At 40.2% G+C, this 20,449-nt stretch overlaps 13 protein-coding genes across 14 annotated transcripts; 8 read left to right on the top strand and 5 right to left on the bottom strand.

Annotated features, from left to right (window-relative positions):
* Nucleotides 1–221: 221 nt before the first annotated feature.
* LOC120903452 lies at nucleotides 222–1,006 on the bottom strand. Its single transcript, XM_040312886.1, has 2 exons — nucleotides 759–1,006; nucleotides 222–670 (listed from the first exon to the last, which is right to left on the bottom strand). The coding sequence occupies exons 1-2, from the start codon at nucleotides 963–965 to the stop codon at nucleotides 335–337; spliced, it is 543 nt and encodes a 180-aa protein (XP_040168820.1). The 5' UTR covers nucleotides 966–1,006; the 3' UTR covers nucleotides 222–334.
* Nucleotides 1,007–1,305: 299 nt separating this feature from the next.
* LOC120903263 lies at nucleotides 1,306–2,011 on the top strand. The gene is made up of 2 exons (XM_040312565.1): nucleotides 1,306–1,492; nucleotides 1,580–2,011. Exons 1-2 carry the CDS (start codon nucleotides 1,349–1,351, stop codon nucleotides 1,823–1,825), a joined length of 390 nt encoding a protein of 129 aa, XP_040168499.1. The 5' UTR covers nucleotides 1,306–1,348; the 3' UTR covers nucleotides 1,826–2,011.
* Nucleotides 2,012–3,944: 1,933 nt separating this feature from the next.
* Nucleotides 3,945–4,809, top strand: LOC120903831. Its single transcript, XM_040313473.1, has 2 exons — nucleotides 3,945–4,141; nucleotides 4,393–4,809. The coding sequence occupies exons 1-2, from the start codon at nucleotides 3,998–4,000 to the stop codon at nucleotides 4,723–4,725; spliced, it is 477 nt and encodes a 158-aa protein (XP_040169407.1). The 5' UTR covers nucleotides 3,945–3,997; the 3' UTR covers nucleotides 4,726–4,809.
* A 1,217-nt stretch (nucleotides 4,810–6,026) lies between these two features.
* Nucleotides 6,027–6,969, top strand: LOC120902729. Of its 2 annotated transcripts, none has more exons than XM_040311715.1 (2): nucleotides 6,027–6,227; nucleotides 6,572–6,969. In XM_040311715.1, the coding sequence occupies exons 1-2, from the start codon at nucleotides 6,030–6,032 to the stop codon at nucleotides 6,731–6,733; spliced, it is 360 nt and encodes a 119-aa protein (XP_040167649.1). In that variant the 5' UTR covers nucleotides 6,027–6,029; the 3' UTR covers nucleotides 6,734–6,969. The 2 variants fall into 2 exon arrangements, with proteins under 2 accessions (XP_040167649.1, XP_040167648.1); XM_040311714.1 differs by having other exon boundaries at nucleotides 6,494–6,969.
* A 926-nt stretch (nucleotides 6,970–7,895) lies between these two features.
* Nucleotides 7,896–9,089, top strand: LOC120902702. Its single transcript, XM_040311676.1, has 2 exons — nucleotides 7,896–8,346; nucleotides 8,614–9,089. Exons 1-2 carry the CDS (start codon nucleotides 8,149–8,151, stop codon nucleotides 8,944–8,946), a joined length of 531 nt encoding a protein of 176 aa, XP_040167610.1. The 5' UTR covers nucleotides 7,896–8,148; the 3' UTR covers nucleotides 8,947–9,089.
* Nucleotides 9,090–9,515: 426 nt separating this feature from the next.
* LOC120903233 lies at nucleotides 9,516–10,173 on the top strand. Its single transcript, XM_040312524.1, has 2 exons — nucleotides 9,516–9,709; nucleotides 9,786–10,173. The coding sequence occupies exons 1-2, from the start codon at nucleotides 9,653–9,655 to the stop codon at nucleotides 10,113–10,115; spliced, it is 387 nt and encodes a 128-aa protein (XP_040168458.1). The 5' UTR covers nucleotides 9,516–9,652; the 3' UTR covers nucleotides 10,116–10,173.
* Nucleotides 10,174–10,716: 543 nt separating this feature from the next.
* LOC120903446 lies at nucleotides 10,717–11,339 on the top strand. The gene is made up of 2 exons (XM_040312882.1): nucleotides 10,717–10,924; nucleotides 11,007–11,339. Exons 1-2 carry the CDS (start codon nucleotides 10,730–10,732, stop codon nucleotides 11,337–11,339), a joined length of 528 nt encoding a protein of 175 aa, XP_040168816.1. The 5' UTR covers nucleotides 10,717–10,729.
* Nucleotides 11,340–12,061: 722 nt separating this feature from the next.
* Nucleotides 12,062–12,662, top strand: LOC120899521. The gene is made up of 2 exons (XM_040305476.1): nucleotides 12,062–12,265; nucleotides 12,341–12,662. The coding sequence occupies exons 1-2, from the start codon at nucleotides 12,062–12,064 to the stop codon at nucleotides 12,446–12,448; spliced, it is 312 nt and encodes a 103-aa protein (XP_040161410.1). The 3' UTR covers nucleotides 12,449–12,662.
* A 968-nt stretch (nucleotides 12,663–13,630) lies between these two features.
* LOC120903024 lies at nucleotides 13,631–14,432 on the top strand. The gene is made up of 2 exons (XM_040312204.1): nucleotides 13,631–13,848; nucleotides 13,924–14,432. Exons 1-2 carry the CDS (start codon nucleotides 13,654–13,656, stop codon nucleotides 14,251–14,253), a joined length of 525 nt encoding a protein of 174 aa, XP_040168138.1. The 5' UTR covers nucleotides 13,631–13,653; the 3' UTR covers nucleotides 14,254–14,432.
* Nucleotides 14,433–14,482: 50 nt separating this feature from the next.
* On the bottom strand, nucleotides 14,483–15,326 carry LOC120902739. The gene is made up of 2 exons (XM_040311730.1): nucleotides 15,090–15,326; nucleotides 14,483–15,023 (listed from the first exon to the last, which is right to left on the bottom strand). Exons 1-2 carry the CDS (start codon nucleotides 15,297–15,299, stop codon nucleotides 14,703–14,705), a joined length of 531 nt encoding a protein of 176 aa, XP_040167664.1. The 5' UTR covers nucleotides 15,300–15,326; the 3' UTR covers nucleotides 14,483–14,702.
* Nucleotides 15,327–16,047: 721 nt separating this feature from the next.
* LOC120903544 lies at nucleotides 16,048–16,761 on the bottom strand. Its single transcript, XM_040313031.1, has 2 exons — nucleotides 16,543–16,761; nucleotides 16,048–16,475 (listed from the first exon to the last, which is right to left on the bottom strand). Exons 1-2 carry the CDS (start codon nucleotides 16,741–16,743, stop codon nucleotides 16,149–16,151), a joined length of 528 nt encoding a protein of 175 aa, XP_040168965.1. The 5' UTR covers nucleotides 16,744–16,761; the 3' UTR covers nucleotides 16,048–16,148.
* A 460-nt stretch (nucleotides 16,762–17,221) lies between these two features.
* Nucleotides 17,222–17,865, bottom strand: LOC120903112. Its single transcript, XM_040312337.1, has 2 exons — nucleotides 17,656–17,865; nucleotides 17,222–17,579 (listed from the first exon to the last, which is right to left on the bottom strand). The coding sequence occupies exons 1-2, from the start codon at nucleotides 17,848–17,850 to the stop codon at nucleotides 17,253–17,255; spliced, it is 522 nt and encodes a 173-aa protein (XP_040168271.1). The 5' UTR covers nucleotides 17,851–17,865; the 3' UTR covers nucleotides 17,222–17,252.
* A 1,860-nt stretch (nucleotides 17,866–19,725) lies between these two features.
* LOC120903861 lies at nucleotides 19,726–20,430 on the bottom strand. Its single transcript, XM_040313518.1, has 2 exons — nucleotides 20,209–20,430; nucleotides 19,726–20,136 (listed from the first exon to the last, which is right to left on the bottom strand). Exons 1-2 carry the CDS (start codon nucleotides 20,413–20,415, stop codon nucleotides 19,810–19,812), a joined length of 534 nt encoding a protein of 177 aa, XP_040169452.1. The 5' UTR covers nucleotides 20,416–20,430; the 3' UTR covers nucleotides 19,726–19,809.
* Nucleotides 20,431–20,449: the final 19 nt, after the last annotated feature.

The raw sequence follows: 20,449 nt of genomic DNA, 5'->3' as shown, positions 1-20,449 counted from the left end.
TCTTGGTAAACAAAGGTTCAATTGGCTAAATCATGGAAAATCTATTAATATTACTTATACGGATATACACCACGGATAAGATCACCGGCAACTAGATTACCAACACTGCAGAGACTTCTTTTACTATGTAGTACTTACGAAACATTCAAGGATATTTTATAGAATAATATAATGCTTTTTAGTATTTTGCCCTTACATGAATGTTCATCTTTATTCCATGCATTACCTCACCAAATAGTGTAAATAACAAATAATCAAATAAATAAATAAATAATGTAATAGCCTATAAACAAGAATCACGCAAAACGTACATGCTATCTAACAAGCTATCCCGTTACCCGAAGAAATCATTTTCATACACTTTTAGCACCATATGGTAGTTAAGCTTTTCCTCATCGTCCAACCGGCCGCTAATGACAATTTTCCACAGTCCCGTTGGACACACCGGCGGCAGCACATTAGATGGAAATGGTTTATCTAGGAAGTGCGCTTCCCGCACCTGCACCGGGCACTCCTTGAACCGCGGTACGTTCACAATATCGCTAATATGCTCCTCGTACGTATTGTGCAGGTTGTCGAAAAAGTCACAAAAACCGCAAGTTGGCAGCTTGGCCGGGTAGTGGTTAAACTGCTGGTTACCCAGCCGACTGTGGAACAGATCGGTGTGAAACTGCAAAGATGCAACAAACAATAGTATTTGTTTACAGCATTAAGGGTAAACTGATGAATACGTACTATGCCTTGCAAACTTGACTCACCACAATATTGTTGCCGATGGGCTGCCGCACAAAAATTGTACCATTCAGCGTTGTCATCGTGCGGTTAAACTTACGTACACGCAGCTTCATATCTACCATTTCAAATCCGTTGAACTGCTCGAACTGCTCAAACAGTATTACCAAACAGTTGATTGTTGTCGCCATAATGACGAAGCTTGGAAGTATAGCTCGCCATGAAACGAACATTATGGTTTGCAATTAAAGCTGGTCTGTGTTGTCTGCAACAATGTATCCTATGCCACCGTCACATTCAGACTAAACAATTGTTTTAATTTTATTTTGCTCGAATGCTACAAACCTAACAGTTGAGCACACATAACAACGTGTAATGTATGTTGTTTATCACAAATGTAGTCACATTGTAGAATGGAGAGTGAGTTGGTACTTCTCATGCAGACCATCTATTTTCCTGTACTAGCTCTTTTCACGCGATCTGGCACTTGCGTAATCCTACATCCACTTGCATTTAAATTGACCGATCTAAGCTGACCATCGATACACCTATATCTTCCAACATGTTGATCGGGCTGTTCTCATTGCTGCTGTCTGTTTCAGTTACGCTGCAGGTAATGCAAATCGATTTCGAACGATTCGAACAACTTTCAGGATACGATATCTACAACAGTTCCCTTCGTGTTCGTAAGTACAATCGAACGGCGGTAGTAATCAATGGTACAATAGAGCTGATGGTACCGCTTAACGAAAGCGTTATGGTATGTAGTGAAGTATCTTGACGAATTTCCTTCGTACGGCTTCTGGTTTTATATGCGTCATTTTTATATTTTTTTAAACCTACACAGGTATCGTCCGATTTTTTCCACAGCAGGCTTGGCAATCAGCAGTTCAATCACTACCCGGCAAAATTTCCCACCCAGAACGTGTGCGAGTTTTTGCAACGCTTTTACGAGGACTACAGCGAGTATTGTGAGCATGTAGTTAACCTACCGAGGAAGGGCGAATGTCCGATTGCACCACGCATAATATACGTGCACAACAAACCGTTCCCGGCCAAAGCAGTACCTCCATTTTTCCCAACGGGACTGTGAAAGGTGCAAATGGCACACACACTGAACAACATTGAGATAGTACGGGTTGAGGTGATCATCAAGGCTACGCATGATCTCGGAATCTGACCGCACCAACCTTTTGCAGCAAAGCGCAAAATGAGTTACGTGAGAACATGTGTGAATATATTTTCTCTGTTTTGGATTATATTCAATACATTTTTTAAATGGATCACCATGTTCCACAATTGAAGCTTCCGTCTTGACCTCATACCAACTAAAACCTTAATATACAGATTTGTTTCAAAGTATTCAAATCACAAATCACCCAATCACCACAATCGATTACTTTAGTATCAAAAATATTTCTCACAACATATTTGAATTCTTCATATAACGTTATTATATTTTCAAAAACTATGTAAAACTACTGTCATGGAGTGTTTTGTGATCGGCATTTTATATTCGTATCACATACGACACCGATTAAAAGAGAAGCGAAAAACCGTAGTAATCTTTTCAAGATGCTTGGTACCGGCAAACATCGCGCCTCCCGTCACTCCAAACTGACTCTGGTATGTACTCCAGCATCGAAAATAATGCGATCACTAGCTAGCTCAATTTTGACTGACTGTGCGAGTATCTTATAGGTACTTGATTCTGGATCCGAACATCCAACAGATTAATAGCGGACTGATTCCGGAACACAGGTGATTGTATTATTTTTATTTTTATTATTTTATTTGCATCTAATGCATTCTGTTCGTTGTGCAAGCGCAATGGCCTGACTATCTGCATCGAGAAATGCTTTTGTGTGTTTTTTGTCGATGCAGAAGCCCAATTACTGGTATGTACCTACTTCATGGATGGCACTGCAGTCAATCGACAAAGACAAAGAAATGTCAGGACATCATGACAAAGATCTGGGCGTTCTTCTTGATTCATCTTCTTGAATTTTAAACAGCATATCGATGAGGTTCTAGCCAGTGGAAACCAACTACAGTAGATGACCGCTAACTGAGAGGTTAACAAACTCCAGTTAACGAACAACGTTCGCTAACTGGAGTGACGATTCTATGGATTGATTGTTTTGATTGGCGATGACTGATATAAACATACCAAACTTGTTTTCTTTTATGTTGATATAAAGTATAGTAATTCAACTCAGCGTTTGAAGGAACGTCTCCGCCCTCTGCCGTAGTCTCAGTGAAGTGCGATACAAATCTTGATTTTGTTATGTATTTTTTTAAATATATGTTTGTCTTCTATTACCCATTTTAATTAGGCCTTACGGGACGTTGAGGATTAACCAATAAAATAATAATAATAATAAAATCATAATAATAATAATTAGAGAATATTGATAAGTACTGAATTCACTGACCAGCATCCATACATTGGAGGTGTGTGTCTTTGTATGTGATGGCATGATAACTTCTGCTATCTCGGGACGGTCGTTATTTTGGACAACGACATCAGCAGCGAAAATCGGAAATGCATTGTGCAGGGGAGTCGTGCATACTATGGGCTTCAACATCTGCTGAGATCTAGAAGACTTCGTGACTGCACGAAATGTGAGATATACCGCACATTGTCTATAGACATGAGCCTTGAACCATGAGAGCGGATGATGGAAACGTCTTGCGCGTTTGTGAGCGACGCATCTTCTGAACCATCTTTGTAGATGTGTTCAAGCATGTGGAAAAGAAGGAAACCACAAGCTAAGTTGTAAGGGCAACCGATCATCCTGACGGTGGCAAAGGCTGATAGGATAAAAAAGCTAGGGCATGTTATAAGAATGTTGTCATAATTGTCAAACAGTTAATTATAGTTCGCATCATCACAAAGCATGAAAAAAGCCCGCCATCATTATTGATTATTAAACCCTCACTGAACGCGTCACATTCACACTGAACAATTGTTTCAATTTTATTTTTCTCAAATGCTTCAAGCTGAACAGCGGTACAACGTTTTTTTTACATTTACTACAAACACACATTTTACTATGATATGAGCAGAAAGTCGTTTTGTGTCATCCAGAACATCGCCTTTACCTCTACTAGCTCTTTTCACGCGATCTGGTACTTGCGTAATCCCAATGCTGCATGGATTAAAAGTGACCAACCAGAACGGCGCATCGTTATACCTACATCTACCAACATGTTGATCGTACTATTCTCATTTCCGTTGTTATTTTGTTTTACGCTGCAAGTGATGCAAACTGATTTCGAACGATTCGAACAATTTTCAGGATACGAAGTCTTCAACACTTCTCTTCGCGTTCGTAAGTACAATCGAACAACGATAACACTCAACGGTACAATACATCTAACGGTACCACTTAACGAAAGCGTTATGGTATGTGGTGAATCGAGTTGACAAATTTCTTTTACACGGTTTATAACACTTTCTGAAACTGTTAGCACCCTTTCTCAAGTCTCATAATAATAATGTCATAATAATGTAATAACAACCCGTAATGGTGTCAAAGAATGTGTAGGACATTTAAAAAACAGCTAACAGTTTCAAGTTAAGTCAAAAACCGATAATGTCTCATTTTTTGTCAGATGTAGCTTAATTTTTTTTCTTTTCTTTTTTAATTCGCACAGATACGGTTCGATCTCTTCCATAGCAGTCGTGGCAATCAGCAGTTCAATCACTATCCAGTAAAATTCCCCAATCAGCCCGTGTGCGAGTTTATAGATAACTTTTACGCAGACTACAGCAAATATGTCGACGATATGATTAACCTACCGAGGAAGGGCGAGTGCCCGATTGCACCGCGCATTATATACGTGCTCAACAAACCGTTTCCGAGCAAAGCAGTACCTCCATTTTTCCCATCGGGACTGTGGAAAACGCAAATCCTCATCACACTGAACGACGTTGAGATAGCGCGGTTTGAGCTGATCACCAAAACTTGGAACGATTTCGGAATTTGATCGATTCATCATCCGTTCCTGCAAAGAGCAAATTGAGTTATGTGTGCAAATGTACAGTATGTGTCAGTCAATTATGCACACTTCCAGTTAGTTGTTTCTCTATTGAAGTTAAACAATTTTCAACAAATAGTTTTCCATAACCCTACCAATCAATGGGAATGGTTAATGTTAATTTTGAAAGAGTTTTCATTTATTTTGAAATGTGTCATACTACATCCAATAAATTTAAAAACGTTAAAACAAATGACAAAAAATATTCAAAATGACAAAATATTATTGCTTCAACAAAAAAATCAATCGTGCATCAGCTAACCTGATCGAGCCTGCGGCGAATCGTTGAAATCTTTAAATCCCCCATTGTTATGTTGCTAAAGTTATCGTACCTGTTTAAATTTTATTTCAATTGTCTTTTGAATTTGAACCAGAGCTAAGCTGATGAATTTTGAGTCAATGATCGTGCGCAATATTTGCAGTTAATACACGAGCATTTCAGAATCAGTGCTTTTTTGTATGTAGTTTGGCGCCTACTGTCAAACAGCCGAACGTCCTAACCCGTGTCCCCTTTTATGTCCTATCTCATCCTTACGCTCCCATATATTCGCAAAAATCATCATCAGCATTATAAAATAGCTTGCCACTACTATACTCTTCCAAGCCGTTATTTCATTGCATTGGCAGCACCGTTATCGGGAATAGTAGAGACGTTTACTAGATAGGCAATTCTTTCCTGCAAATAAGCAAGACTACAACACCATCATAGAGAAAACATCCATCACACTAGGTTCAGAGAGTGTTATCACGTCTTAGGATTAGCCACACCTGGCCATCTCATCACTCACACCTTGTTATTGCAAATATTCAAACCCAACACTTTGCATTTTTTTTGCGTTGATTTCACCGCATGGAAGAATGTCATGTACATGCCGCGCTGCAAATAAGGAATGGCATGCAAATGAAATATGAGCGTATGAAAATAGAGCTTGCTATGAAATGATAACTACAGATAGCTCTGAACGGTGTTCTGTGTTCTCTGCTACAATGCGTACGCTACCGTCACATTCACACTAACCAGCTATTTCAATTTTATTTTGATCAAATGCTACAAGCCTAACATTATTGACAACGTGTAATGTATTCTATTTATCACAAACGTACATTTAATATCAGGGCGGGAGAGTTCGTGCTTGTAATGTAGAACATAACCTTTTCCTCTACTAGCTCTTTTCACGCGATGTTATCCTAAAGCCACTTGTATTTCAATTGGCCGAGCTAAGCAGTTCATCGTTATTCCTACCCTAACCATCATGTTGATCGTACTGTTCTCATTTCTACTGTCTGTTTCTATTACACTGCAAGTAATGCAAATCGATTTCGAACGATTAGAGCAACTGGCAGGATTCGATATATACAACAGTTCCCTTCGTGTTCGTAAGTACAATCGAACGGCGGTTGCACTCAACGGTACAATACATCTGTTGGTACCACTTAATGAAAGCATCATGGTATGTAGAAAAGTGACTTGGCTAATTTCTTTCACTCGGACTATGACATTTGTGGAAACTGATGGCAACCTTTCTCGAGTATCTGGTAATAACGATGTAAAACATATCCTTATTGTGTGTAACAACATCTCAATATAATGTCATGTCACTGCGTTAAGAAATCTCCAACTCCAAATTATGCCAACAGTTTCCATTTTAGACAAAGGCCAATCATAGCACGTCCGACTGATGTAGTTTCCTTTTTTAATTGCTGTTAATCTGCACAGGTAACGTCAGATTTCTTCCATAGCAGGCTTAGCAATCAGCAGTTCAATCACTATCCAGTAAAGTTTCCTACCCAACAGGTGTGCAAGTTTTTGGAAAACTTTTATACAGACTACAGCGAGTATGTTGACGATTTTGAGAACCTACCGGCGAAGGGCGAATGTCCGATTAAACCTTGCAAAATCGACATACTCAACAAACCGTTTCCAGCCAAAGCGGTACCTCCATTTTTCCCATCGTAACTATGGAAGGCACAAATCAAATTGACGCTGAACGACGTTGAGATATCGCGGTTTGAGCTGATCACCAAGGCTAGGAATGATTTGGGAATCTGATCGCACCAATCAAATAATTAAAATGCACAGTAGCAAATGTACAGTATTTGTCAGTCAATTACGCACACTTCCAGTTTTGTTTGAGTTTGATGCAAAAACATCTGTTGTTTTTGTCATAAAATTGTTGAACGAATTGTTTTCCAGAACCGCATTATTCATTGAGAATGGTTTATAATCAGTTGAAATGATTTTTTATTTATTTTGAAATGTGTCAAAGTACTTTTGAAAAATTTAAAAAATCCAATCCAAACATGTTTAACCTTTCATGGCAAAATATCTTAACCAAAAAAAGATCAATCTTTCTTCAGCTAACAAGATCGAACCTACCACAAATCGACGTGTTTTACATATTTTTAGTGTGATTTTATATGGTATGTTGATATAACATTCTGCTAAAGGCTGTCTGCTGTAAGCCAACGACGTCAAAATTTTCCTACTTGTATCTTCGTCTACTGACTGTGGTAATCTCCAAACTGTGCTGAATTTCATCTCTGTTTGGTGTAACAATAATGGCCTTTGCCTTTGTCCAAACAAGTGTTGCGCGATTTCGTTTACCAAATCCGCGTTGATTCCGTTTAGCTTCTCCCTATGTGATGATGTCATACGTCGAGTATCGTCGGTAAAGGATCTGGGTGTGTGGCTGGACGAGAAGCTGTCTTTTAAAATGCGTGTTGGTCATGTTATCAACAAAGCCAATAAGTCACTAAGACTCATTATTAGACTCGCGTCCGAAATCCGCGATCGTCTATGCTTGAAGTCTTTGTATTGCTGCTGGGTTCGACCTATCCTGGAAAACGCCGCTGTTTCTTCGATCTCCTCCAGGCTCGATGGCCAGACTGGAGAGTGTCCAGCGTAAATTCACTCGAGTAGCTGTTCGACGGTTCCTTCCTGGATCTTATCAATCCCTTCCTTCATGTCCTATCCGATGTCGCGTTCTTGGGTTACTCCCCATTGAAGAAAGACATTCCCACATCCGGGCAAGTTTCTTCTTACCTTATGTTAGTTAAACTTGATGTCTCATCCCTTCTGATGAGGCGTTATCAACAGAATTCTTTCTCTCAGAAACAAGCGTTTTTTAAGCAAGCGTTTTTTGCTCAATTGCTACAAGCCTAACAGTAGCTATCTATTAGCAACATGTAATGTATTCTATTTATCACAAACGCTCATTGAATAATAGGGAGTGAGTTGGTACTTGTCATGCAAAACATATTTGTTTCTGTGTTAGCTCTTATCACGCGATCAAGCACTTGCGTAATCCCCAAACTGCTTGTATTAATACTGACCAACCTGAACGGTTCATCGTTATACGAACACCTACCATCATGTTGAGCGTACTGTTCTCATTGCTGCTGTTTGTTTCAGTTACGCTGCAACTAATGCAAATCGACTTCGAACGATTAGAGCAACTGGCAGGATTCGATATCTACAACAGTTCCCTTCGTGTTCGTAAGTACAATCGAACGGCGGTAGTAATCAATGGTACAATAGAGCTGATGGTACCGCTTAACGAAAGCGTTATGGTATGTAGTAAAATATATTGACAAATTTCCTTCGCACGGCTTTTGGTATTATAAGAAACTTTTGGCATCGTTGTTGGAGTCGTTAGTAATAACGATGGTTATCATATTCTTATCAAATGTTATATTTAATCATTAATATGTCAAACATTGTCTAGAAAACTCCAACTCCAAATAATCTCCAACAGTTTCTGTTTAAATCAAAAGTCAATAAAAGCACAGTGTCCATCTAGAATAGTTTATTTTTTTCCTTGTCTTTATCCTGCACAGGTAACGTCCGATCTCTTCCATAGCAGCCGTGGCAATCAGCAGTTCAATCACTATCCAGTAAAGTTTCCTACCCAGAACGTGTGCGAGTTTTTGGAAAACTTTTATACAGACTACAGCGAGTATGTCGACGATTTGGATAACCTACCGGCGAAGGGCGAATGTCCGATTAAACCTTGCAAAATCGACATACTCAACAAACCGTTTCCAGCCAAAGCGGTACCTCCATTTTTCCCATCAGGACTATGGAAGGCACAACTCAAACTGACGATGAACGACGTTGAGATTGCACGGTTTGAGCTGATCATCAAAGCTAGGCAAGATCTCGGAATCTGACCGCACCGTCCATTCCGACGGTACCACTAGAACCATAAAGAATTTTTTTTTTTCGTCTCTGCAATAAGATGCGTAGTTTTTTTGAACATTGTATTTCCATGTAACATTTAACATACTAACTAAATAAAACCATTATGAACAGATGTCTTATTGTTGTTTAAAATATAGGATGTACATATCATTATAATGCAGTGACTTATCTAAATATCATATGACATATTATACAGCTTAATGTAAAAAATCCACAAAAATGTTAACACTTAAGCGAGTAGGATTCCAGGAATGGCATGTGATGTAAATGATATGTAAGCAGACGAAAACTGCACTAATAAGTATGATCATATCACATATTATATTTGTTACGAATGTATGCAGTTTACATATATTCATTGCTACAATTTCACTTGAGTACACCACACATCATCATTATCATTACCACATCTTCGGTGAAATGGCTAACATCGATGTGTCCTCCGCACGCGAGTAGGCGCAAGATAAAGCTTAGGTTCGAATTAAAAGCATCCGATCCGTCATATTGCACCCTCATAGCTGCCCAATCGAACGCGACATGTTGTTCGTGTTGTATTCCGTGCTGCTTTGTGTGATTTCTCTTCATGGGATACAGATAGACTTCGAACGGTTCGACCAACTCTCCGGGTACAATGTGTACAACAGTTCACTGCGCGTTCGTAAGTACAATCGAACGATGGTTACGCTTAACGGTACGCTGCAGGTGGTGGTACCACTGAACAAAAGCTTCATGGTATGTAGTTGGGTGACTTTGTTCTTACTGTTTGTTCTGTTTTTTTTTTAATCTATTTTTTGTAAACATTCTGCAGATATCGACGGACTTCTTTCATAGCAGTCGCGGTAACCAACAGTTTAATCACTATCCAGTAAAGCTACCCACTCGCCATGTCTGCGAGTTTATGGACAACTTCTATGCCGACTATAGCGAGCATGTGAAGGACATGATCAACATGCCGGAAAGGGGCGAGTGTCCGATTCGACCACGCACTATATACGTAGTTAATAAGCCATTTCCCAAAGAAGCCGTTCCTCCATTTTTCCCGCCAGGGCTGTGGAAGGTACATCTCATCAATTCGGTACAGAACGTCGAGATTGTAAGGTTTGAAATTATCGCCAAGGTCAACAACGATTTGCTCTAGCACCAAAAGCATTTGTTGCAAAAATGTATATATTATGCTGGTTGTAATTTATATTAGAAGCTCTTCACTAAACACATATATAAAATAAAAGTGATCTTGATACCTCAAATGCCTATTTGTTCCCCCCAATTCTTACGTATTCTTACGTTCTAAACCGTTCGGTGAATTAGTGCCTAACTATCTAAACTAACTAAACTATCTAAACTATCTTGATAGACTGTGGCATATTGTGACACCTTCATGTTTCTAATAAACAACTGACTAAGTAGTAGAAGCGCTCAGAACATAAAGGAAGTCATTAAAACTTGTTTGCATATAATTACGAACAACACGAACAATAACAACCGAAAACAATAATTTAAAATTATTATACAACTTTTTGTATTTGTCATTCGCTGGCCTTCATATTCATATGGTCTTAGTAAACAGGACTTCAAAAGCACGTGCTATTACAACGTGTTATTGATGCTTATTTCCTTGTATCACACAGCTATATTTCCCTCGATCACACTGATAACCTGCAGTAACGCATGATCAATGGCAATGTTGTTCGAATGAAAAGCAGCTGGATCGCCCTGAAATGGCAACATTTACGCACCGGCAACAGAATCAACATGTGGATCCTTTTATTGTCCTTTCTGCTCACTGCTATTTGCCTACATGGAATGCAAATTGATTTCGAACGATTCGAGCAAATGTCAGGGTTTAATTTGTACAACAGTTCACTACGCGTCCGTAAGTATAATCGAACGCTGGTAACGCTCAACGGTACGCTGGAGATAGTGGCACCACTGAACAAAACAATTGTGGTAAGTATTCAGCAGACGTTTTTTTATCATTTCGGTCTATTACCGTTACATATCGCTGTCTTTTCTTATTCGGTCGCGACAGGTCTCGACGGACTTCTTTCACAGCAGCCGCGGCAATCAGCAGTATAATCACCATCCAGCCAAGTTTCCTACCCGTGACGTGTGCGACTTTATGTCCAACTTTTACGAAGGCTACAATGAGCACGTCGAGGATATGATCAACATGCCGAAAAGGGGCGAATGTCCCATTACACCACGCATGATCTACGTCGTGAATAAGATTTTCCCGGCCAAAGCGGTACCGCACTTTTTTCGTCCAGGTCTGTGGAAGATTTACATCATAAATAAGATAAAAAATGTCGAGGTATCTCGGTTCGAGATGGTCTTTAATGTTAAAAGTGATTTCTTAACATAGCATGGTCTCTTAATTAATTACCCTTGTTTGAATAAATAAAACTGTTCAATGTTTGCAATGAATACTGAACGGATTTCGATCAGGTTTTCTACATATTTTTTTATCAAGGCGACTTTGCCTTAATTTCATTTAATCATATTTTTAACTCTTCTTTCGTATGATGATCTACGCTGGATAAGTAAAATTCATTAGTTAGGCGGGCCAGTTGTTAACCCGAAAAGCATTTCGCGGGCCGCAATATCTTAGTCGTATATCGATGTTAAAGGTGTTCCAATTCAACTGTGAGCATTATTGTTCATAACTTCGTACCGTCGCGGGCCGCATACAGTACCGTCAGGGGCCCGCCGGCCGCCAGTTTGACATACCTGATCTACGCGATCAAGGAGACCTCATTCAAGATCGCTAAAGACAGATAAGTTAGCTCCTGTTACGGCTGATGGGAATCAAACCCGCCTGAGGATTTCACAAGAGCTAGGAGATCTATCATTAGACCATTCAGCATTCCCCAGCTTGTTGATTACACATTTCTATTAGAGCACACGCTAATAACAGACTGCATCACGAGCCAGCACACGTGCCACAGCATATCTAAAGCACGCGATACGGTAGACAGCACGCTAGAAATATTGCCGCTTGGTTTTAAAATACGAATAGAAAAATGCGTCACAACCATTTTTGCTACCCATTACAAACCGTATTGTCAACTAGAGAGTATAATTATCATGGCGAAGACTTGGTTCCTTCTCGGACTGCTTTTCCTGCTGCTTGCACGTCTCCTGGGTATTCAAATTGATTTCGAACGCACGGAACAGTTGACAGGGTTCGACGTGTACGGCAGTACGCTTCGTGTACGCAAATACAATCGTACCACGATCGTTCTGAACGGAACCTTTACCTCGAAGATTGTTCTGGACAACAACTACGCGGTAAGCAATGCAGCAAAATCTGTAGTTTAACGCATTGCTTGAAGTGCTTGTATTTATTTTCATTTTTCGTCACAGGTTTCGACACAACTTTTCCACAGTCCGCTCGGCAATCAACAGTTTAACCACTATCCGATGAAGCTGCCAACGCACCAGTTGCGCGATTTTCGTCGATATGTTCCATGATGAATACGGTGAATATCTGGTCAACGTGTACGACATGCCGGAGCGGGGCGTATGTCCGATAAAGCCACGATCAGCTCACACCATCAATAAGGTCTTTCCGACCAAAACCATTCCTCCGTTTTTACCGTCCGGGCTGTGGAAAATTTATATCTATACTACGCTGAAAGAGAAGGAGGTTTCAAAGTTTGAGTGGATTGTTAAAATAAGTACTGATTTATTTTAGTAAACACTGTCACTACTCGACTGTATTTCAAAGATCTTCTTTACATTTTGAGCTCTATATAATAAAGAGAAGATGTTAGGGTACAATCAACTCATAAGACTTAATAACATGGCCATCATGGGCTCAAGCCCCATATAGGCCGTCACCCCGTATCAAGGACTGACTATCCGGCTGTGTGGTACAGAATAAGTCTCGAAAGCCTATATATAGACCGGCATGTTCGAGTAAAACGTTACACTTACTTGGAGAGAAGGAAAAGAAGAAGAAGAAGAAGGGCAAATGTTACGATCGTTTTATGTTGCGTGATAATTTAAGTACTACATGCTTGCCGTTGGTTTAATATAGTTTATGTATAATATATAAAAAAATATCTGTCAATGAGAATTTCTTGATACCGCAGACTCAAAAAAATGCAGGAACTTTAGAACGATTGAAACGGAGATACGAAAGAGATGGAGAACTTAATACCAGACATTGTTGTAAACCAACTAAGTTCCGTTCAATTGATCTCCCTTTTCTATACTTCTACAATGTTTAAACTCAAAACTCAATTCTAAACAAATGCTGGGAATGAGGACAGAAATATTTCAAACAACAGCCACGATGCCCTATACTCTTTCTCCAAGTATGCGTTCAAGGTATACGGTAGAAACTATATCTTTTGGTATCTTGTGGGAGTATAAATATAACTATTAACAGGTATTCCTGCTAAAATAGAAGTCCATTTCATCACTCAACATCAAAACAAGTCAATTATTGCTCTGACAACTGATACTGCACATAGCCTGTAACAACGATGCTTATCAATTTACCATGTATTTTTCCTATCACGGAGTGCAATCTTTTACAGGGTTAATAGTACAACAACAGCCTCATCCATTTACATGCAATCCGGTATATCATTATAAATTCCAACCAATGCCTTCGACTACCAGCGTACAGCGCTGTGTTCTACAGCACAGAGTAGTATAGTACTGTCACCATGTTAAACATTTGGGCAGTACTTGTCATCAGTGCAGTTCCACTGCTGGCTTTACAGATCGATTACGAGCGCGCTGAACAACTGTCCGGATTTGATATGATAAACACTACGCTTCGGGTTCGCAAGTACAACCGTACGACGAAGGTACTCAACGGAACGACCGCATCGACGACGATTCTCAACAACAGTTTTCTGGTATGATAACACCCTCTATCGAAATATTAAATTAATTGGTATGTAAAATTTATTTTCCATTATTATTTCCACCAGATATCCACCGACATTTTTCACAGCCCACTGGGAAACCAGCAGTTCAATCACTACCCGATGAAACTGCCCTCCAAGCCGCTGTGTGATTTTCTCGACATGATTTACGCGGAGTATAGCGATTGTTTGGAGAATATTTACAACCTGCCGGAACGCGGCACCTGCCCAATACTGCCGCTGGAGGTGCATACCATCGATAAGGTTTTTCCCGCCAAATCGATCCCACCGTTCGTGCCCAAAGGGCTTTGGAAGGCTTTCATCATTTTCACGCTGAATGATGAAGAGGTGGTACGCCTTATGTGGATGATAAAGGTTAGCAATGATTTTGCTTGATATTGTCAGAGATAGGAAGTTGAAATGTAGCGAATGTAACAAAAGCACAAGTAGTTGTTAAATGCCTTAAATGTTACACATAACATTAAATCACATAATTTAAATTAGCTTCCCGTCCATATATCGTAAAACGGCATCAATTCAAATGCTATTAAAAGGTTAGCTATTAAAATGCTTTAGTCACGAGTAGACGTTCAATAAAAATACGAAATAATACTGATGCACTAACTAACTGCCATCACTTTCTTACTGTCTCATTAGTTAAATTTATTACAAAAGATGGATAAAACTCCTGTCCTCCTGTTATTTGTGAGGTAAGATAAGTCAAAAGCAACACATCTATAATCTTAAAAAAAAACCTTTCCATAAAGATTGTCCAGTGCTATCCTCTTCTTTCGGCTCAATTCCTGCTTGGTAACTCATACAATATTGTTACATTTTGATCAGCTCTAGCTTCCTTTCAACGTGATAGCATACGTGACCCTCTCCTTCCCTTTGATGAAGCAGCGCATTACTGCCTTCCACAAGCCTTCCCTTGCGATCGCTGGCGGTATCGCTTCGTTAGGAAATTCGGCATCCAATATGTATACATCTCGCGGTGAGATAGGGCACTCGCCTATCTCTGGCAAATTGAACACGTTTCGTATATGCTCCGGATAGTTTCGCTTCAAGTTGTCCACAAAATCGCAAGCGCCCGCTGTTGGTAGCTTCAGTGGCATATGGTTGAACTGCTGATTACCGAGCCGGCTGTAGAAAATGTCTAGATTGAACTTTTGTAACCGGATACCATTAGGAGATGAGCTACCGTTACGATTTGTTGGTCGTGTTTAGCTTACCTGTAAGGCGTTAGTGGCTTCCTGGCGCAGATGAATTGTACCGTTGATGACAGTTGACGTACGATTGAACTTTCTTACCCGCAGGTCCATCTCCATGATATCCTGCCCGAGCGTTTGCTCAAAGCTATCAATAGACAAGCTTACACCAACTGTTTCGTGACAGAAAAGTGTAAGCATTAAAACAATTGTCACTGCCAACAAGTGAAACATAGTGGGAAGGTTATGCTACAGTCAGCAGCAAACTGCTTTTGGATTGCTGAACGTGTGTGCTGGTAGAATTTATACTTCAAGCTTATCGTCCTCCATCGTTTACCACACAGTTGATAGGTTGTCGTTTTCTTCCTGTCAATGTTTTTTTCAGTTTTTATATAATATCTATCATTTGCTGATAACTATGCGCATCCTGGCGTACATATCGATGTGCGTCACGTGTATATACTTACTTACTTACTTATCAGGCGCTACTACCGCTTTACGGTCTTGGCGTCACGTGTACTATAACAGTTTAATTTTCATGGCGATCATATGTGCTTCACGTGTACTACCTCTTTTTTCGCATTGTACGCATTGTTGCTTGGCTTTAGAAGTAAACGACGTCGAAATGAACAATCCTTCCGAAAGTGAAAGAGTGTGTGACATGAACCGTATTGTTTAGTTTTGATTTTTTTTTAAAGAATTTTTGTATGAATCCTTGAAAAAAAGGATTTGATTTAAGTTTTGACAAATGTTTGGCTCTAAGATTACCAGCTGACAAGTTCTACAAGCAATGATTATCAATTCAAAATAAATTTTGAAGCCAACACAAGACCATGGAGACAATCAGAAGTAGTATAGAATAGTAAAAAGATGTTTGAGTTTGAATTATGGTTCATCCAGATATATCTTCACTCTTAGGTTTCTTGTGCTTAAGGCACGTGCTTAAGGCAATCAATAAAGTTGATGTTGAAGAAGCAAATGCTAAATGATGACTGCGGAAGGTTTATTGTGGTTGATTGAATGTTACATCACAATTGTTATCAAAAACTGTTAGCACTCTGCGCTGCCTGTTCTATCGTACTCTCAATCATTCGTCACCTTCAGACCAATGTTAAACTCAACTTGCGGCTTGTTGTTTAGCTTCCCACTTATATCTAGCCTCCACAGGCCCGGCCTGTGCATTGACCTGGGCCAAATGTTAGACGGGAACTCCTGATCCAACAAGTGCATATCCCTAACACTGATCGGACACTCGTCTTTGTTGGGTAAATTCGTGATCATTTCAGTAAATTCCTCAAACACTGTGTACAGATTGTTTATAAAATCACACACACCAGAGGACGGTAGCTTCATCGGCAGATGGTTGTACTGTTGATTGCCCAGCCGGCTATAGAACATATCCACCTTAAACTGGAATCGAGAACTTTGTTTTACAGTGAAATGTGCTGCCATGAACAGTACTTTAGTGTTGACATACCTGCACATCGTTGCGAGCTTCCCGGAACAAGTGTATCGTACCATTCAAGACTGTCGCCGTTCGGTTAAATTTTCGTACCCTGAGATTGCATAGCAGTATATCCTCACCGTTGGTTTGCTCAAAGCTCTCGAACGTAACTTTAATACAAACCACGTATGTGCTGCATAGTTGCAAAGCTATTGCCATCCATAAGAATCTCATTGCAGAACAGATAAAGCTCCCGGTGTTGTACGTACTGTGGTAGGGGCTCTGGGATTTCTTTACTATTTATGCATGAAAGTCATCGACACGTGCATCAAGATATAGAGAGGACCATTTTGGAACTGATCCACTCTTTCCAAATCAACGATCGAAGGCTCGATAGTGCAGTACTATTTGCTGGGTTTTATTCATCGGATCACCTGACACGTGACAGACAACAGCTCATCCAGGGAATCGAATATCTCCCATGAATACATGCAAGACATAATGACATACATACATCTAGCAACACAATTACAGATGATTGGCATGCATGTTCATCCAACAGCAACCACAGACATGGTAAACTGTCATTAGATAATCATTTTGTTTACTATATCAAAATTTAAAATTGCAATGATGATTTGGTTTCATTTATTATTGGCTGTTTATATTTATTTTATTAGATTATTTAGATTACATATTTGTTCATCAATTACTACTCATATATTATCACCCGCAGGTCCTGTTTAAAAATCATCGTACCCTTTCACGAGAAAATAGTACGTCACCACTACCTTCCCATTCTGCCGGGCGGTTACCAGCGCTTTCCAAAGCCCTCTCGGCATCACCTGTGACACGACCTCTTGCGGGAAGGCAAAATCGATCAGATCGACCGTGCGGGGCGAGATCGGACACTCGCCTATTGCCGGCAGGTTGGATATCGTTTTTGTCTGCTTTCCGTAGGTCGTTTGCAGGTTGTCGAAAAAGCTACAGCAACCGCACGACGGTAGCTTCATTGGGTAGTGATTGAATTGCTGATTACCAAGCCGACTATGAAAGAGATCTACAGAGAGCTTCATAAATAGAAAGATGCGTTAGTGTGCCGTTTGAAAAACCCCAATCATACCTCCGTTGGGCGCAGGTTACTACCTCGATGGAGTCGTTTATCCAAGTCTGAAGGATGAACGATCCGTTCAGCACCGTCATTGTGCGGTTGAATTTGCGCACACGAATATCACACTCTACTATATCGTGCCCAGTAAGTTGCTTGAAGTTCTCAAACACTACCTTCAAACTTTCGGTCGCCGAAAGGATGCACAAGGTGTAGAGGGTCACTTTCAACATGATGCTGGTACCTTCTCCAACTGCAGACTGCAACTAAAACAAATCGGTTCAAGGTGGGATGGTTTTACCGTGGTTTACTGTGGAAGAAAATATAGCACGTTCAACAAACACGTGACAGATAATGGAAGCATTTGCAAACATGCGTGTTAAAAAGCAGCATACTACTAATGGCTCAGTACCATGGTAGCAGTAATGTAGCAAACAAGTTTCGTCGCATAAAAATAGAACACATTTTTAAAGGATTAAAAAGCTGGTTTTATTGAGAATGAAATTATTATTAGTAAGGATAGAGGATGACTAAATCCTATAACGTTTGAAGCTCAGTTTCCTCTACCCATATATTCAGATGTCAGACGAATGTAGCGACCCCATAGACATAGTACTAAAATACGTCTGTACATCTTTCGTTCAGAACGATACCTAGGGGAGTTGGTAGGATTTAGAAAAGGTTTACGTACTACTACCACGAACCCTAAACAGCACGATATCTACTTATTCGTCCTTGTTGGAGTCACCTTATCAGTACAGTTCGGAAGAAGAAGCACTGGACGAAAGAGGACATTTCTTCACGATCTTCTGCTACTGAGATGGGGTTTTTAGCGCACATTAGCGCGTTTCTGTACTGATGTTCGTTAAGTGTCGTTGGTTGGTTGGTACTGTCTAGTTTTTTAGCGTTTTATGGTGGTTTTTACTAGTACCTTAGCAAAACTTTTTGCAGCACATTGACTTCCGTGGCTCGATTTACTAAATCATAGCATCGCAAGCACTAACTATCCGAATGCGTGGTAGTAACAATGTCTCGGAAGTTCTAGTTATTACGTCAAAAATAGAATATTGTATCATTGTAATACGTGGTTCACTACTCTGTGTTCCTTCTCGAATGAGCTTCACCCATTCGTGTGTTTAAAGTGTATGTATATCTACCTTTTTGTTTACGTCTCGGTGCCACTAGTTATCCTGTTCTACCAGTCTTATGCTGCATTTTTACATTTCCTGGGGGGTATTCACGGTTTGCCACCTAGCATAGAAGAAACACGAAAAGCTATCCGTCGGCTGAAAAATAAAAAGGCACTCGGAATCGACGGAATTGCAGCTGAACTGGTCAAGAATGGAGGTGCACGACTAGAAAACGAGATTCATCAAATTGTTACTGAGCTGTGGGATAGCGAATCAATGCCTTGTGATTGGAATCTCGACATCATCTACCCCATATACAAGAAGGGAGACAGATTGCAACAACACAACTGCACAGACAGACAGACTGCAACAGTTGGACTGCAACAACTACAGGGGTATTACGGTGTTGAATACCGCCTATAACATTTTCTCCCTGATCCTTCAGGATCGTCTTGTTCCGCACGTCGAAGAGATAGTCGGAAACTATCAAAGAGGATTCCGAAACGGAAAATTAACCACTGATCAGATCTTCGCCATGCGACAGATCTTGGAGAAGATGGCTGAATACAGAAACGACACATACCATCTCTTCATAGACTTCAAAGCCGCATATGATAGCATAGCCAGGGTAAAACTGTACGACGCTATGAGCTCTTTTGGAATCCCGGCCAAACTGATAAGGCTAGTTAGTATGAATATGACCAACGTCACTTGCCAGATGAGGGTGGATGGAAAACTCTCAGGACCTTTTGCTACCACCAAGAGTCTACGCCAGGGGGACGGGCTCGCCTGTCTCCTATTCAACCTGGCGCTAGAGAGGGCCATCCGCGACTCAAGGGGGGGAGACTACGGGAATCATCTTCTATTAATCAACCCAGATCCTACCCAGATACTCAAAAAAATCATCAAAATCATGAAAGCAATCATTTTATCTAGGGAACTATCGTTTTCTGCGATCGAGCTTGGGAAAGTGGCTGCACAGTAGTTCAAGATGATGAATAACTTTAGTTCTGAATACATTATTTAGCCTTGACTATTTACTTTACTGGTATTATTGTTGGTTTAATTGTCGATGGCCTTTAAAACGAACGCATAGTTCATAATCTCTCTTTGTCCTTGGTAGCCACGAATTAACGCTTTATACAAACCTTGCCTAACCATAGCTTTCGGCACCACGTCGTTAGGAAATTCTCTATCAAGCAATATCATCTGTCGTGGTGTGATTGGACACTTTCCTTGCTCCGGTACGTTCCCAATAAGCTTCATGTGCTGAGGATAGGCTGCATGCATATTATCCAAAAAACTGCATGTGCCGGCTGAAGGCAGCTTTACCGGTACATGATTGAATTGTTGATTACCGAGCCGGCTGTAGAAAATGTCCAGCTGAAACTTGAATACGTAAATATTCATAACAGTTAGGCATACAAGCGGATGCTAAATATACTATTTGTAATACCGTACCTGAAAGTCATCGGAAGCTTCCTGATATAAATACACAGTGCCGTTTAGAGTAGTCATGGTACGGTTATATTTTCTCACCCGCAGGTCCATCCACATGATATCTTGTCCGACGGATTGTTCAAATCTGTCGAAAATCACTTGAATACCGCGCGTTTGTTGGTAGTTGGTGAAATTAACTAAAATCAATACAAACACAAAACGAGCCATTGTGCATAAAGTTGATTCTGCGAGGTAAACAGGT

The sequence above is a fragment of the Anopheles arabiensis genome, chromosome 3 (genome assembly GCF_016920715.1).
Source record: "Anopheles arabiensis isolate DONGOLA chromosome 3, AaraD3, whole genome shotgun sequence".
Taxonomy (NCBI): Eukaryota; Metazoa; Arthropoda; class Insecta; order Diptera; family Culicidae; genus Anopheles; species Anopheles arabiensis.
This window is presented reverse-complemented; position numbering and strand designations above follow the sequence as displayed.